The sequence below is a fragment of the Ptychodera flava genome, assembly GCF_041260155.1.
Source record: "Ptychodera flava strain L36383 chromosome 23 unlocalized genomic scaffold, AS_Pfla_20210202 Scaffold_23__1_contigs__length_28996876_pilon, whole genome shotgun sequence".
NCBI classification, from domain to species: Eukaryota; Metazoa; Hemichordata; class Enteropneusta; family Ptychoderidae; genus Ptychodera; species Ptychodera flava.
Window position 1 is genome coordinate 8734747 of NW_027248277.1, and position 18655 is coordinate 8753401.

An 18655-nucleotide genomic window follows, 5' to 3' on the forward strand; every position below is an offset into this window, starting at 1 on the left:
CAGATTATTACTATAACGTATCCGATTATCCAGCATTGTGGCCCCAGATGTTTTATAAATCTACAAATTCACTGGCATTGCCAAAACTATAAAATAATGGCAATAATATACCCTCTTGCAACCCATAATCGACTGAAGTAACCTTTGCACTCGACAATGTACTCGGCTTTGCTGTGTAGCCAATATGTCAATGCATAGCCGTACATTATGTCATGCATATTTTTTACATTATCATTACATTCATAGACCCAAGAGAAAATTCTCGAGGGTCTATGTTACAATGAATTATTTTTACATATAAACATTAGCCTATACCCATCATAAATTGTACTTGAAATAAACTAGATAATGAACTATACATTTTCGATGATTAAATGGTGTACAGGAGAACACATTGCATTGCTTGTAAATGCGATGATAATAGAATCCAGTTGACCTGGGTCAAATTGGTTAAAGGTCAAATAGAATAGAAAGCGTAAAGTTCAGTGACATTCGGGATTGAAGGTCAATTTTGCCGGACTATTTACGAGTATTTGTTCTTAACGTTTTATGTGTGTTATTGTGCACCCCCAGGTATTGCCAATGAAAAATATTGCTTTCTTCTGGCCAAATTGCTCCTGTATGGTAAAACGCGGTCCCTCCACCGTGAGAAAACTCTAATAAAACACTTCAATGGAAATATTCTGACTGCATCACCTTCGATACGCGACGATCCTTGAGTGAAGGACGGCCTGGGGCGCGATTCACCGGGCCCCGTGCCCCCATCATGATTGACTTGTTCTGTTGTTCTGCAGAGCTGAGGGGGCCGAAAAAGGGTAAACACCGTTGTAAAAGCCTTAAATGTCTGTCAAATGTACTTACCAATATTCAATATGCACCTTTACCATGATGAAAACCGCAAACTTGAGAAAATTCCAACAATACACGTAAACCTGAATATTGTGGACAAGGGTTTTGCAAATCACTATAGCTGCACTGTTGTCACCTGACACTTACAGTCACGTGACTTTCTGAAGCGATTGTTTGTTTGTGCTTATCTCCAATACAAGTCTTGAGTCTCTCAGTCTTTTTTACCATTACGCTTTTGTTGTTTTCCTCACATTAATGCAGTGCAGTATAAATTGGTTGGTCATGATTGTTTTTCATTTAAGGTGGCTGGAAAAGCTATTTTTGCACCAATTCTTTTCTCAGAGTTAATGTCAAGTTTCAAGTGTTAGAATCAACATATTTAGTTCAAATTTTCAGGATAACTCCCTTAGGCCTAATTAATACTTTCTCCAAAGAATATAAAAATTGTATATCTGAAGCCATAATTTTGAAATATGACACCAGTAAATATTAAAATTTAATTATTCATATTTTTTTAACATATTTGAATTTAATAATGATTGGATAGTACTTAATATTACCAAATTGGTTATAAATATGTTGACACTATTAATTGTAAGATGTGTCGGCAGGATTTGTAAATAAAATTTGTTTTTATGATTTTACATAGGTTTACATATCAAAAATTTATTTAAAAATTCATTCAAATTTCAAAATGTGATTTTTCAAAAAGTACTTCAAATACAGGAAAATCGTGCCATAGTCATCTTTTCAGTGTAACCTTGTTAATAGGCTGTAAAAATTCCGTGTCCATATCTCATTTCAACGGTTGGATTAAATTGGTATAAAATTATGTAGGAAAACTGTTATTCTGTCAAAAATCTTGAAAATAAGCCATATTTGCACCCCTCTTTTGAAGTCACAGAGCAGTCTTTTTGGTTAATCTCATTTTTGACACCTCGACACTCAAAGAATCCAAAAATGCATAATAGCAGTCACTAACTCTGAATGCAAGCACTGCCTTGTCAAACTTTCCTGAAAAACAGCAAATAATGACTTTCCCTTTTCAAACATTTATTTAAAGCTAGAGGACCTCTACCATAGTTAATACACTAAGGACTCCCCAACTTCTTCTTATTTGGTCAGTTTTTCAGAAGTTTCAACAAGCTATAACTCTGCAATGCCTTTGTGCCCAAATGTCTAGTTTTTTTTATTCCACAGAGAATGTTGACTACTTTTATATTTTAATAGTTTTATTGAAGTTTATAACTGACGCTCTAGCCTTTCCAACCACCTTAAGTTTGTAATTGTTGCGGTTAAGATATATCAATTATAAATCTGGTTGTAGAAGTCGACTCATGCGTCTCTCTGCCCAAGGCACAGGCACCGCCGTATTTATTGATTTATTGATACCACAGCGTTTTTACATTGCTGAAGAAAAGCGCTCAACTACTGTGCCAAAGGCTGTTTCTCCACACTGCAATGTTCACAGTTGTGAGGACGCACCGTGACGTGCACCATATGGGTAAACAATTTCGACTTGCAATTTTTTGTCGCGTTCCAAGCTTTTCTTTTGTCCAATTTTGCAAGTTATGCATATTTTTTCTCCTCGAATCATAGGGGATTCGATCTCCGATGATGACGATGATGATGATGATTAAATATTTAAAAATGAAGATAAGTAAAAATATATTTGGACTCAGTAAATTTGTTGTTATTGTTGTTGTTATTGTTGTTGTCGTTGTTGATACTATTTGCAGAAAAGAACAAAGTATGCGCTGCAAATTTCAACACAGCCTAACTATACATGTGCGTCGCAAATTCAATACAGCCTAACTATACATGTGCGTTGCAGCCTAACTATACATGTGCGTCGCAAATTCAATACAGCCTAACTATACATGTGCGTTGCAGCCTAACTATACCTGTGCGTTGCAAATTCAATACAGCCTAACATTACCCAAAGGGTGTCACTTCATTGCCACACACTTTTTTTCGATCGCCAAAAATGCACCTAGCATGCATCGAAATCGGTAAAATTCGACGTAGGGTCAAAGCACATTAGTCTTTCTCAATAATACTCCAACATTTTTACCTCTTATCGATGAAAAGTCGAGAAATCAGCAAGTTTTTCAGCGTATCTGGACGTCTCTTACATTTCAGATTTAAAAGGCACGGCGGTGTATTGAGTCACGTGGGCGCTTTTCAAATCGAACCAATAGCAGAGCTCGCCAAAATGCACCCAGCAAGCATCGAGAGCGGTAAAATTCGATGTAGGGTCAAAGCACATTGGTCCTTCTCAATCATATACTCAAACATTTTCACCTCTTACCGATGAAAAGTCGAGAAATCAGCAGGTTTTTCAGCGCATCTGGTTGTCTCTTACATTCCAGATTTAAAAGACCGCGCGCGTCACGTAGGCGCATTTCAAATCGAACCAATAGCAGAGCCCGTACTGAACGAATGGGCCCAGCGTGAAAACCCGGCAGTAACGTAAGTTTCTCACGTCTTTGGAAGACTATGGGTGACACTGTCTGCGTGCGTCTGCATACGAAATTCTGGTAACTTTAACAGTTCCAGTTCACCCGCAGCAAGAGATCGTTCTTTCCAAAGATGTGAGAAACTTACGTTGCTTCCGGGTTTTCACGCTGGCCCATTCAGCTCTGCTATTGGTTCGATTTGAAAAGCGCCCACGTGACTCAATCCACCGCCGTGTCTTTTAAATCTGAAATGTAAGAGACGTCCAGATACGCTGAAAAACTTGCTGATTTCTCGACTTTTCATCGTTTAGAGGTAAAAATGTTGGAGTATTATTGAGAAAGACTAATGTGCTTTGACCCTACGTCGAATTTTACCGATTTCGATGCATGCTAGGTGCATTTTTGGCGATCGAAAAAAGTGTGTGGCAATGAAGTGACACCCCTTGGGTAATGTTAGGCTGTATTGAATTTGCAACGCACATGTATAGTTAGGCTGCAACGCACATGTATAGTTAGGCTGTATTGAATTTGCGACGCACATGTATAGTTAGGCTGTGTTGAAATTTGCAGCGCATACTTTGTTCTTTTCTGCAAATAGTATCAACAACGACAACAACAATAACAACAACAATAACAACAAATTTACTGAGTCCAAATATATTTTTACTTATCTTCATTTTTAAATATCTAATCATCATCATCATCATCGTCATCATCGGAGATCGAATCCCCTATGCTCGAATTACAGACTATCTTTTGTGTGACAATCAAGAGAGTATATGCAATGCTGTACGCAAAAGCCACTGAGATAGAAACCATATAGTTGTGTTTTGCTCAGCCCATTTTCAGCAATTTTTCTCGGTATAGGGCGCGGCGATTATTTCCCTAATTTTGACCAACCCTCCCTAAGATCGAATGGTCGATCTCTTTAAAGTTCTGGTAGTTCCTGATTTTTGAACTTTATTCAACTGGCCGAATTAAAAAACGGGTCAATGTACATCGATCGAACCACTTTGTACAAAAGTCTAGGGTTGTTGACCGAATTTATCAGAGGCCATGCTCAAGCATATCGACAATAAAGCAGGAGATATTTTCGACTATTAAAATTGTTAACAAACTAATATAGTCAGGTGTGATATGGCATATTTTTTGAGCTTTAATTAGGCCTAGTAATGTATTTTTACAACATTTTGTTCAAAAACTCAAAAATTTGTACATAATTTACCAAAATAAACTTTATCTTTATGTAAACAAGCGACAAGTCACTGAGTCCGGCGTTTTTGTAGGCGAAGTATGACGTAAGTACGTCGAGCTGCCGTATTACAGACCTTTCAAATTTTCGACTGTTTGAAACTGCTGAGGACTCTGCAAGCGAGCTGGGTAAAAGCCAAACACACAAACTACCCAAAGGAAAGAAAAACATACTGTTGAATGGTTGGGTTAGTTCAAACGTCCGCTGATTTCTCAACTGCTCACGGATAAGTTGCGGGGTGATCACTGATGTGTATCAAAACAAGAAAAATAGAGTATAACAACGGCAGAAATATAGCGACGTGCAATATTAATGAGCGAAAAATCACACAAGAAGTCACGGCATGCCCGTCCCAGTTGATTCAATCCCTATTGGAAATGGTTTGTTCCAATGACGATATCGGAGATGCGCTGCACACGTGTGTCCTAGTAAAAGTGTCAACTCCGATGAGCAACGAACGGGGACTGTGGGATCAGTGGAGCTGGATCAGTCGACAAGGTGAGGCGGTTCTGGACGCACAAAGTCAGTTTACAGGTGAGGACATATTCTTTGACCCGAAGTAGTAACATAACTACTATCTGACGAATATTTCCCCTGAAATATGCCAAGTGCTGTGTATCTGTCACGACAACAGTCTCTAGGCTTTACTGAACTGTGACCTTACACAAACCAAATGTAATTCCGCTGTGATCATAAAGTTAATTGTAAGTCGTAAATTGCGCAATTCATCGACGTGTGCAGTCCTATACATTTTAGTCTGAACCTTTAAGAGAGAGAGAGAGAGAGAGAGAGAGAGAGAGAGAGAGAGAGATTTCCTTATCTAATAGTGCAAGGTCACACATATATATGCGCGCTTTTATCAGTGTGCGGTATGAAGATGTTGCAGAGTTTCGCTGCGCAGTCTCCTCTCTTCAGTCTCTTAGCCGTATCGTTAGAAGTACATTTTAGCTAGTTTTACGAAAAGCGAAATCGAATATTAATAACCCGCATGAGATATGATGAACCGTCACTTCTTTCGGGAAAGACATCTACCCTTATTCTGAATAATAAACGGTAAGCCCTACTGAAAGAGCGCGACAAAAGTACATGGAGAGCGCACGCAGCCATTGAGTTGTAAGTGCAAAGACCCCTTTTCGCTTACCATGGAGTGATTTTTGAAAGTTTTAGAAACAAAAGAACAAAAAAAAACCCCGACGCTATATTTTGTTTAAAGAGAGAAAGATGACCTAAAGGTGGAGTTTCTGTGATGACAAGGCACGTACGCAAACCACTTCTTTCAGTTCAACGACGGTCTATTCAACCCCCCCTCTCTCTCTCTCTCCCTCTCTCTCGCTCTCTCTCCCTCTGAATTTGAAATAGAAAAGTTAAAAACACGGCTTATTACAGAACTTGAGCTACTCCATTTTCCCGAACATTTCATCTGTTTCTACAACAGCTATGCGAACAACTTACATCTGTGTGTTCCATCAGAAGTATTAGGTCTCCATCACCGACCTTTGAAAGTGAATTGCACCAGATACAGTGCGCGCCGCGCTGAATGGTGCAACTTCAAGCCATGACCCGAGACAGAGATTACAGGCGTGCGTCACGTCGCTTTCACTTTTTTACGCACACCGATAGCTCTGTACCTTGCAACTCCACCGGTACAACTCTCACCCGATTTCGAGAAACACCAAAAATAAACGACCCCCCCCCTTTTATGAAAAGAAAGAATAGCTTGGTACGGTGTCGACATTCATGGTGTCACCTTTCAGCATAAATTCAATCTGTTGATATCAAATAATTATTCACATCATTCAGTTTAGTGACTGGGCCTATGTTCAGAACTAGCGAAATCTTTTGACGTCGTCGAAGGAGTACTTACTTCTTGACGTTCGCTAAACTGTTCAAATTAAAACTAAGCGAATTTGCGATAGTTTTTACACTTTTCAGTCGTTGTTAGAAGAGACATTGCAGGTCTGTGTTCTAGACAGCCATATTTTTTTTTCACTTTCGTACCCATTGTGGCTAGATCTGTTCATTCCTGTCGGCAGAATTTTCAGTTTTCATTCCTAATCGTACGCCATACAAAGGGTTCCATTGAAGGGTGTTTGAAATGATAGTTGATACGAGTAAACGGCGAGAATTGATACGTGCAAAAATGTTCGGAACATTTCAAAAACAAACTGTTGGACTTAGAGTATCAATTACTAACATGATTTCGTATTAGTACACGCCGAGGCAAACGCGGTGTTAAACTGCTCTGCTGTCACTGAAAAAGGGTCACGAATGCGACTAGCAGGGTCAAAATAAACTTGACCGTATGTGAACTCAGCAGTATGACCTCATAAAGTGCAGGCTATGTCAACGGCGACAATCACTTAGCGCCGATCGGGAGTAATCAAAACAATACCCATCTTTTGGCTATTCCATTTGCTCATAGGAGGGAGGCTTGGAATGAGGGGCAAAGGAAAGTCTGCACATGCGTATCAGCTTCTACTAGTGCATGTGGTCACGTGCGACTATCTTTCATTTATTTTCAAATCTCAATTTTGGCGAACAAACTACCCCTATTCAATTTTATCAATTGCATAAAAAGAACCAAAAACATATCACTTGATGTATTTAGGGTAAATAAACACAAAAATTAAATTTAACTACATCTCTGATAAGACTTGAAAATCATTGTGTTTGATATTGTGATACTGGGTATTTGTTTATACTGACCTATACTGTACCCTTAGTCATACGATATTTGAACAAGAAATGATAGCACGCACAAAACATCATCTTCAACTGGGTATGAAGTACACAGGAGATGCTAAATACCGCACGACTGTTGAGCAATTTCATGTGTTTTCGACATTGTTTGGTGAGCATGTACCCAAGAAGACCCTTTCTAACAAAAATATTGTTGAAAATTCATGAAAAAGTTTAAGAAGTTTTTTGCAGTATGTCAGGTATATGCTTTAATCATTGCATTTTTTTAAATGCAAGTTTTTAAATTTGTCTTTAAATGTTCACAGAATGGCCCTCAGTAACAGTTTGCGACAAGGTCGTCGATTACTATGCCAACACAGAGGTGCTGTCGCCGTAGCAATCACACACCATGATTTCAGCACGTCGTCACAGCAACAAGACAAGCACAGTTTCAAGTGCCTTATCGTAGGCGGTGGTGCTGGTGGAATCGCCATGGCAGCTAAACTAGCGAGGAAACTTGGGAAAGGACAAGTCGGACTCATTGAACCTCATGAGGTAGAGAAATAAATCCTGTATCTCATTCACCCCAATTTTCAAGTGGATTGGTCTGACTCAATTTGCCTAAAAAACACAGCAAATTTCTGAAACCACAGATGCTGAGAAATTTTTCTGTGTCTCTGAAACTATTAGTCAGTTTGGCTGAAACTTTGTTTTTGCTGAACTATTTCTGAACAGCCAATTACTACAACGACAATTACTCCCTAAGTTGCTGTAAATAATGTCAATCACCCCTTAAGTTGCTGTAAATTATGTCAATCTACCAATCAGATATAATCTTTAGAGACACTACTGATTGTTATCAGGTGCACAGATTCACTGCATATGCTGCTGTTTTGAGGCATAGACTCTCAAAAATGTGTGAGTGTATCAGAAAAAGATCTTTTTTAATCGCAATCAATGGCCTTTACACAGAGTCAGTTGAACAATAAGTCAAACCTGAAACTTACCGTTAAAGTCATTTTATAAGACGCGTCTTTTATTATGATGTTGCAAATTTTGAACCCAAATTATTTCTCAAGAGATGGGGTGCGACTTATAATATGTACTTTTTGCAGTTTTAAAGGGGGCATGCCACTAATAACATGGAAATTCTCAGATTATTTTTTTTTCGAGGAGTGGGCGAGGGGGGCTACTGAAAGAAGTTTGCCTTTATTGAATAAATAACTTTAAAACGTAATTAAAGAAGAGTTTGCTTATGGTAGTTCTCTTTTGGAGGATGTGGTTGCCCATGGTTGAGAAACATGTGAAGTGATACAATTTTATTGAACCCCAAGGAACAACAAAGTTTCAACTTTTGATGAATAGAGCCGACCTCAATGGTGGCTGGTAGTGTGACAGCTGTGCTGGAAAAGGGGTGCGACTTATAATGCATACGTTTTCCATTTTTGAAAATTTAAGGATTTCATCCTACTCAAGTCAATCAAACGAGGGTGCGACTTATAATGCAGATGCGTCTTATAAAATGACTTTAACTATCATACTAAAGAACTGCTCAAGCACAGCAGACTCTTATTAATTTTGTTTTCTCATATTTGCATAAATTGTGCATTCTTCGCATAGAATCATGTCTATCAGCCAATGTGGACTCTTGTGGGCGGCGGCCTAAAGAAGATGGAACAGTCAATCAGGCCTCAGTCTGATGTCATGCCAAAGAACTGCCAATGGATTGCAGACACTGCTGAGAAATTTGACCCTGACAATAACACAGTTGTCACAGGGAAAGGTCATGAGGTCAAGTATGAATATTTGATTCTTGCGACCGGTATTCAGCTCAACTATCATCTGGTAAGATTTCATTCAAAATCGTTTGCAACCTTGATATCGTTCAAATTAACAATCCATTAGTACCAGAAAACAATAATTCAAATTTTATTAACCCCTTGAGTGCTTAAGTCAGTCATTGTCGACAGTATAAGATATATGACCTTGAAAATTTTTTTCAGATCCAAACAATTTTGTCATTTTTGCTGAAATTTTGTTAAAAAACTGTCACCAATGAGGAGTAATGACAGTTTGGTCCAAAATTTTAAAGCAATTACAGAAAAATTCATAAAAATTTGTAAAGTGTTAACGTTGCACCAGAATTTTGGTGGGAAAAATTACAGCACTCAAAGGGTGAAAGATGTTTGTTTACCTCTTAACCACTTGTAATTTTCTCATCATTATTGTCTTTTATTATTCTAAAATTTCGCTTCTCAGATCAAAGGTCTTCCAGAAGGCTTCAAAGCTGATCCACAGCTGTGCTCAAATTACTCCATGTTCACTGCTCCGAAAACTTTCCCAGCAATCCAGAACTTCCAAGGAGGCAACGCCATATTCACATTTCCAAACACTCCCATCAAGTGTGCAGGTGCTCCACAGAAGATAATGTACTTGGCTGAAGACTATTTCAGAAAGGTGAGTACTTGGAATCTTTCCACCCCTACTTATAAGTGTGTTGGTCCAATAACAATTAGTAACAGCAATGGGATTTTACCAAAACTATGGTTAGACTTGTAAGATATGCATCTGTCATAATAGTTTCATACAACCTAAAATATATGATAATCATATATTTTTGGTCATATGGCCAGTTTTATTCTGTATTGATGCAAATAACCCTGTATAAAGCATCGTTGATATTTAAACGGCCGATGAAATTGTCTTTCTTGAAGCAATTTTATAAAGTTTATTTCATCATCAACTTGGCTGTTAGTAGCAGGCTTTAGGCAATTTTGACAAGAATAAAATACAAAAAATTAATTTGTATTTCCTGTGCCCTGATAAATGACATTTTTTAAAAGTATTTTTAAATTATTTAAAATTATTATTTTTAAAATTTTTAAAATTTTTTTATAATTATGTGTCACTTTAGAATGGAAAAAGAGACTCAGCCAATGTGATATTTAACACTTCCTTGGGAGTCATCTTCGGAGTCAAGAAGTACGCTGATAGATTGACTGATGTTTACAAGTCACGTGGTATCACCGTCAATTTTAAGCATAATCTGATCGAAGTCCGTCCTGAAAAACGAGAAGCAGTTTTTGAAGTTTTAGAATCGGACCCCAAAGAGACTGTCACTTTCAATGTAAGTAAATATTCTTGCTTGCCTCATTTGCTTCTGAAATTCCATCATGAAAGGGCCAGTAGCTATTTTTGTTTTGAAATATCAGCTGCAGTTTCTTGTTCCACTGACCAAAACCTTGGTTTAGTGGTCATACAAGGGACCAAGAAAAAAGTGACCACTACATGGAGATGGCATTTCTCTTGAGAGTGCAAGGTGGTTTATCATTGGGTGAATTTTTCAGGTGAATTAGAACTGATGCAAAATTTTGTATTTAAGGTAGTTTGCACCTCAAAACTGAAATTTTTATTCCAACTTTTCTCAAGCAAACATTCAACCAGTCTCTTTCAAAATCAAGAATAAATATCAGGGGTCATTGTGCAAATTTTGTTACTAGAGAAACAAATTAACCAAGATTTACCGATATTTGATATTTCAAAATGTCTGCCACCCTTGTGTTATTTCTATGGGAAGAAATCGTATTTTCACAAAACTAAGCATGGGAAATTTTTTTTTAAATTGTAAGCTTGAAAATGAGCCTCCACAAGTGGCAGACCAAAAGTGTATTGTAAAAAAGTTTGAGAGTCAGAATATTTGTTCCCAAGGAGCTTTCTAACTTAAAAGTTGATATAACTTTAATGTTTATTTTTCGCAGTATGATATGTTGCATGTCACGCCTCCGATGAGTGGAGTCGATTCTGTGAGAAACAGCGCCCTCGCAGATGAAAATGGATATGTCGATACTGTCAAAGAAACGCTACAACACAAAAAATATCCAAACGTTTTTGGAATTGGAGACTGTACTAATGTGCCTACTTCCAAAACTGCAGCAGCGGTTGGTAAGTGGAAAAACCAGTTCATTTTTTTTTTGTTTGGTATTAAAGGGACAATAGTGGCAACTTTTGATGATTTTTTTCACTGATTTTGTTTTCAATGTCAACCATAATTTCTTGTTCTACTCCCTGGTGCATGTTTAGATACACAGTATTCAGCTTGTCAACTCAGTCTGTACATGTGTAGACTGCATTGTTATTGTTGACAAGTGAATTCTGGTCTGGACTTGAATTCAAATGTAAACAATAATAGTGCAATTTACATGTATACATGCTGTGATGGTAAGACAAATAGTTGGTGTTTCAACATGCTTTGGGAAGAAGAACAAGAACTTGCGATTGTCGTACAAAGCAAGAGAGTGAAGAAAATGATAAAATATTATAGCTGCTAGCCCTTTCAATTAGTTACAAAACTGACATTTTTTATTTTTTTGTTTAAAGTTAAAAAAAAAAGAAAACTAGATCAGAATAGAGTTTTTTTAACATTGCCTCATTCAAATTGTCAAGAATCTGAGTATAAAAGAAAGAAAGAATGTGTATGTTGCATGTAAAAGTTCAACCCTTTCATTGCAATGGTTTAGCCCAACGCCATTGTTTTCGATGGCGAGTGTAGACCTGTTGACATGGAATCAGGGGGTGAACAAGTAGGTACACCTTTTATATACTGAATTTGGGTACAGCTTAATTGTTGCTTCCTGTGTCTGTGTCATCGTTGCTGAAAATTTACCATGTGCTTGTGCATCTGTTTCAAAGGTTTAATTCTTTGTCACTGATTTCTTCATCCAGCTGGTCAATGTGGCGTATTGCTGCGGACAATTTCTGCCGTTATGAAAGGCAAAACACCAAAACCAAGGGTATGTATACACTAATCATCATACATGACTAAATACTCTAATAGTAAGTTTTCAGTATCTGCTTCCCTATCTCATGCAATTTGAGGTGGCATGGACAGCGCCCTCAAAGGACGGTTTACTGAGATGGTCACTCCTGTCAAAGATGTACACCTTTTTCTACATCATGAACATCATATAGAAAATGAATATTTTTCAATTATAAGCCACAATTTGTGATCTAATTGTTACCCAGGTCAGTGAGCTTTGTTGATGATATTCTCAACATGCACTTAGTGATTCCAAGAATTACAGTGCCACTATGACGTCTTAATTTGTATATGTGCAAAAGTATGATATAGATGTATTTAGCAGATTACTAGGTATGAAAGTGTTCATCCAATCAAATCGCAGTATGTAAATCTGACCTCTGAACTCTGACCAATCCTATTCCAGTATGATGGTTACACATCTTGCCCCCTCATAACCGGATACGGGAAAGCTATCCTGGCAGAATTTGACTTTGATGGGCAGCCTCTGGAAACTTTTCCGTTCGACCAAGGTCGGGAGATGAGAACCATGTACCACTTGAAGAAAGACATAATGCCAGAGATTTACTGGCAAATGCTGCTGAAGTGAGTACAGTGTTCCATTTTTCAAGAATGAAACAAATAATATGGAGAAGGATAAAAAAAATTTCATTTCACAAGACAGAGAAATATCGACTGAATTTCTAATGGAAACTACTACTGCTAGTATCTTTCCTTCGAATCTGAAGAAAACAAATTGATACAAAAAATATGTTTATTTTAATTCACATGTCATATGTGGTCAAACATCAGTTGTGTTTGACCTCCCACTTGATCCTGGAGGTCAAAGTTCAATATGTGGCAACTCCCCTATTACATTTTATACATAGTGTTGATGTTGAACAGATTTTATTCATACAAAGTACACTCAGTGTGACAGTTTTCGGACAGGGTTGTGAATTTCGCCGTGCCGTTTCATAAATGACGAGCACTACGAAATCTTATTACCACACCTTTTGAAACTTTATTGTGCTTATCCTCAAACTGTTAACACGACGGAAGTGGTATTTAGCAAATTTGCAAATTGTGGACCCCATGTTGAGTGCGTAGTATTGGTTGCTATCGCAGTAATCAGACGTCGTATTTGGAATGTGATTATAGGGGCTAATATTGATATTTTGAAACTTCAAACCCCCGATTTTCAATTTCGATGTTTTAGAAAACTGTTTGTAAAAATTTTGTGATAAATTAGTTACATTCAATCCATTGACGACACAACTATATTTCGACATGTATAGTGCTTACATATCGGACATAGACTTCTGTGTTTGTTGCTTCCGAAACCTTGTATGGAACGGTGTGATAACTTCGCCAAGTTTGTAGCCCGAAATAGCTTCTACCGGAAAAAAAACTATCCAAAACGGGACAGCAGCGTAACCTGCGGTAACATGACTTGTAAAACGCTATCGATAGAGAGCGAAGTGAGTACAACGAACAGCATGTCATTAAATGTCCGAAAACTGAGGTCGTCCGAAAAAATTCACACTGAGTGTAATTGTATGACTATCATTTTTTATTGTTTGTCAAATGCTAATCATCATAATTTGTACAAAAGTCTGCCACATATGATTGAGCTGTCTGCAAATGACGTCATTGTTCTCTCATTAATATGCAAAATTAGATTGCGTGTTTGGAAATTGCCTGTGTAAGAACGACGAAAATTAATCTTAGTAGATGACTGCCAGTGTTAAAGTGAATAATGAAAGATCTATGGCTTTGACTCCAAACTGCACTATTACAACCATGCATGCAACGCTGACATAATTTTGTCAGCATTTCAAGCAGCAGTGTCTGATGTTGCATGTGTGCAGCTATATTTAGTAACCGTGAACTGTGCTATTTAGATGAATTTTTCCGTATATTTTTTCCGCAGGGGATTATGGAATGGACCACGTGTGTACAGAAAAATGATGCACTTGGGATTATCAAGATAATATCCAGTCATTCAGGTTGTGTTCAAATTTTAACAGAATGCTTGAGTTTTCAGCAACAGTCCAAAAAGTTTCCAAGAAACTTTGGACGACTGGATAAAAACGTGATCCGCACAAATCACTGCAAGCCTTCAGCATTGACTTTTGAAAGTTAAATGTCTGAAAAAATCTCTGTCATTTAAGACAAGTTGTCTGGAAAACTTTTATCACTAGGAGACACTCTGCTGAAGTGATAATTATTACCGGTATCAGTATTTCTGGGTTTTTAAAAAATACCTTTCAAATATTTTCACTCTGAAATCTTGCTTTGACTGTTCTTAAAGGAATGAACTTTCAGATGAAATGAGGGATAACGGTCAGTATATGAAGATAAACAAATTGTTTTCTTAACTTTGGCATTTGCAGACTACACGTCTTTTCCTCACAAATTCATATCACTCGATATTTTTTCTGCAAAACTATCTTAGCTGTAAAAATTTTCACACTTTGTGTTCTTCATTTTTAACCCTTTGAGCGTCAAAGTAAATTTTTGTCACCTTTACAAAATATGCCCCAGTCAATTTTTTTCGGATTCTTGCGAAAATTTTGATAAAAAATGTAGGCAATGAAATATGATGTTTTGTTCAAAATTATCAAAAAAATTACAGGAAAATTGAAAAAAAATTATAAAATGTTAACACTAAAATTTTAGTGGGAAAAATTATGGCACTCAAAGGGTTAACTACAGACAACTTGAGACTTTTTAAAATTTTTTTGGTTTTTCTACATCCTTGTAAAGTAATGAGTGGACCTTTGTTCAATTATTCCTGAGTGTGAAGAATTTTGTCCATTTTTACCTGTATACACTTGTATTTTTTCAGTGCCTATGTTTTAGCCATCACCGTAGTAAAATCTGATGTTAGATATTTAATATAACCATATTCATTCCAAAATTGAACAAAAATTCAAATCATCTAGTAATGTTCAAATGTTATAGATCCATGTTTATGATAATTGCTTCAAGAGTATGTATGCACACTCTTTGAAGCCTAAACAGTCGTATCTTTCAACATTTTTTTTATCAGATGGTTTGAAATCAAATACAACATGTACAAGTGCTTACTGAAGTATGATCACAGAACTGTTTTCCAACATTGGGGACAAAAGAACAACTTAAATTTTAACAACTAAATAACAGTTGCAACTCAAATATGGCTGCCACAAATATACAATGTAAGTACCTTAAAGGGACAAAGTCGGCCATTTTTCATGAATTTTGTTTGATGCAAGATACTACTTATATTGTTTGACATGTCGAAAGATACTGAATGAATTGATGACCATGCATATAGTCGACCCTGGTTTTAGACAAATGAAACCATCGCCAAAAATGAATTAATGGTCATGACCATTAATTCATTCTCGCGATGGTTTCATGTATCATGTCTAAAACCGTGGTCGAATATATGCTTGGTTACCAATTCATTCAATATCTTTCAACATTTCAAACAATATAAGAAGTATCTTGTAACAAACAAAATTCATGAAAAACGGCCGACTTCGTCCCTTTAATTTGGTCGACCAAATTCATCACCAAGGATTAAAATGGTGATATTTTCAAAGGCAGTATCCAAAACATCTCTCAGAGATTGAATAGCACTTTATGGTAGGCAGAATGCTAGAGATACGGCAAATCAGGTTTTGATGAGTTATACGCTGTTTGATGAGTGATGTATTTAGTATTGTATCCAAAGAAAAAAATACAATAATTGAAATAGCAGGAACTAAAACAAAAGAAATTTGTTTCCAGAAGTCCAAGATAGAGGGAGAACTTTGAATCAAAGGTTGAAGTGTTTATAGATGCAAAGTACTTCCATCTGCAAAGCCCTGCTGGCTGTAGCCATATTGGTTACTAAGGGCACCATGATGTTGATTACTAGGGACAACCGTTTCTCACTGATATACAGTGCTTTATTGATATTGACAGGGACATATGGCCACTTTTTGACTTTTCTCTGTCATTAATACCTTCTAAAATCCAACCACAGACTATGAACATACGAAATTCATGATCTTTTCTGGTGATAAAAGCTGGACAAAAATTATGCCAAAGTTCTTGGCTGTATCTTTTGAATGTAAACATGATGATGTAACTGGTCTATTGTGTTTAGTTTCAGATTTTGACATTTCAAATTTTATGATTACATATTCCAACACTAGTATTTCCTGTGTATTCATGTCTGCCAACACGATTCAACATTGAACCTTTTTTTTTCTTTCTTTATTCCATTTTCTTATTTTTCCATTTAACGTTCAATTTTAGACAAATGTGTGATATTTTAAGATAGGGCAACAGGTCATTTCCATCAGTGTCATGATATTCGATAGAGAAGCAATCTTTACCACAAGAGGGCGTCATTAATATGAGCTTTCTTCTTTGCCTCTTGCCTGTAGAGGGTGCTGTTTACAATTTTTTTTCCCTGGCAACTTCTATGATGTTGTCTCTATGCTGTTATTTCTATGCAAACATACAAAACCTAGGGGCCGTCGATCATAAAAGCTGACGCACTAGAAACGTAATTCATTAGTTTAAGGGAGGGGGGTCAAACTGATTCGTTTTGGATGTGTCAAAAAAGGACACCAAAATCAAGGGATTACGTTTCTAGTGTGTCAGCTCTAATGATCGATGACCCCTTAATATGTTACTATACAAATTATTTTTAAAATCAGACACTTTGTCTGTTTTTGTAAGGGCAGCCCTCTGTACAGGTATAAGTGGCAATTCACACCTATGACGTTTTATTCAGATAATCGATATAACATGTGAGCATTCCTATTGTTCAAACTTTTTGCTAACTCCTTTTGTTTTCAATTGTAGATTTTGACCCAAAAAATCACTCAAAAGGGGATGGAAGGGTGAAAGATTTATTCTTAGAGCTTATAACCCTTTGACCACTATGGTTTGACCCAAACCCATTGTTATCAATAGTGAGTATGGAACTGTTTACAGGGAATTGGGGTGAACAGGTTGATGAAAAAATCTCTATGTTATTCAAGGCTCTGATCACAAATGACCAATATCTGTTTTTTCAAAGCAAGGTTGTGAATTTGATAGCAGTATGTAATTTTGTAACAATGAGAAATGCTAATGTTGTGACTACAAGTTGACAGAATTGGTCCTCATTTAACCAAGAATGTTCTAATCGCATGGAAGAAAGCCAAATGGCTATTTTTGGGGAATTGTAAAAACCATTGCCATATTATTTTTGCGTGAAATAGTTCGAATTTTTTTGAGATTTTTTATGTTGTGCCATAGCTGCAGTTGAAGACTAAAGTTTACTTTTCTGTATTCTAAATGTAAAATAAAAATAATTACCTGTTACTAGTTCTCCATTGAACTTAGTTGATTATCATTGAATGAGCTGTTATCTCACTGATGAGTTTGAAGAGAAAGCTTGGGCCAAATCTGTAAGAAAAATGCTTCAGGTTTAATTACTTACCATATTTTTGTCTGCAGTTTGTTGATAATGTTTCAATCCACCTAGTTTTACTGTCCCTTTGCTCTAAAGCAAGTCAAAAGTAAGAAAATAAAATGGGTTTGTGATTGACTTACCCATGCATGTTGTTGGAAACTATTATACATTTTTTTAAGTACTAGTCTTGCCACAAAAAGTCTGCCCACTCGTTTAACCCTTTGAACCCGGCTCGGACAGAAATGTCCGATGATGTCATAGAGTACCAGGGGGTCAGGGTGCAATTGTTTAAAGGCTTTGTTTGTTAACCAAAAGAGATTATATTCTTATGGAAATAGATTTTTGTTATGAATAACTTTTTGATTCTGTAAAAATATTCTTCTAAAATATATACAAGCTTTTCTTTTCTCATACTAGTCTGACTGTGCTGTCAATTTACAATCAAGCGTCAATCACATTCTTTCATATAGACAACAGCTGTTTCTTTTGATAAAACTCTCTTTATTTTTATTCTGGAAAACAAGTACTTTTCCCTACCCTCTGTCTGAAGTACATAAAGTATTAGCCTTGCAGACACATTGTGTTGTCTACAAATTGCAACGTTACTGTTGAGAAATTAAGGTAGCATGCTCCTCGGGACAGATGTTCGTCGGGCTCACAAGTTTTTACAATTCTTTTCTGATCTACCACTTGTTGGGGTTCATTTTAACGCTCTTGGAGGAAGAAAAAACTTCACCATCTTAGTTTTTCGAAATGGAAACTTTTATTGTCTGTCATAGAGTTAACACAGGGATGGCGGCCATTTTGAATTTCGAATATTGGTGAATGTTAGGTAATTTGTTTCTCTGGTATCAAAATTTGCATGGTGACCCCTGATTTTTATTCTTGAGTTGGTAAGAGTATGGCTGAAACTTTCCATGAGGAAAATTTTAGCAAAAGTTCCAGTCTTTAACTTTCGAGGCCTATACTACCTTAACTCTAGTACTGACTAAAATTCACTCATCAACAATAAAATTTGACATCATACACGGACAGGTGGGCCAGGCTGTTGACGAATTAAATAGGTATTTTGACATGACGTTTGGAGCAGAACGAGACACTGTATTTTGAAAACAGAATATGAAGAATGGCAAACACATCAGAATATACAGTAAACGGAGCTTTACTTGGGAATTCAT

The 18655-nt window shown here is 36.7% G+C and overlaps 1 protein-coding gene across 1 annotated transcript; it reads left to right on the forward strand.

Annotated features, from left to right (window-relative positions):
* Positions 1 to 4960: 4960 nt before the first annotated feature.
* LOC139124183 (sulfide:quinone oxidoreductase, mitochondrial-like) lies at positions 4961 to 17402 on the forward strand. The gene is made up of 9 exons (XM_070690321.1): positions 4961 to 5094; positions 7566 to 7794; positions 8860 to 9084; positions 9499 to 9696; positions 10154 to 10366; positions 10998 to 11181; positions 11962 to 12029; positions 12462 to 12640; positions 13968 to 17402. The coding sequence occupies exons 2-9, from the start codon at positions 7567 to 7569 to the stop codon at positions 14026 to 14028; spliced, it is 1356 nt and encodes a 451-aa protein (XP_070546422.1). The 5' UTR covers positions 4961 to 5094; position 7566; the 3' UTR covers positions 14029 to 17402.
* Positions 17403 to 18655: the final 1253 nt, after the last annotated feature.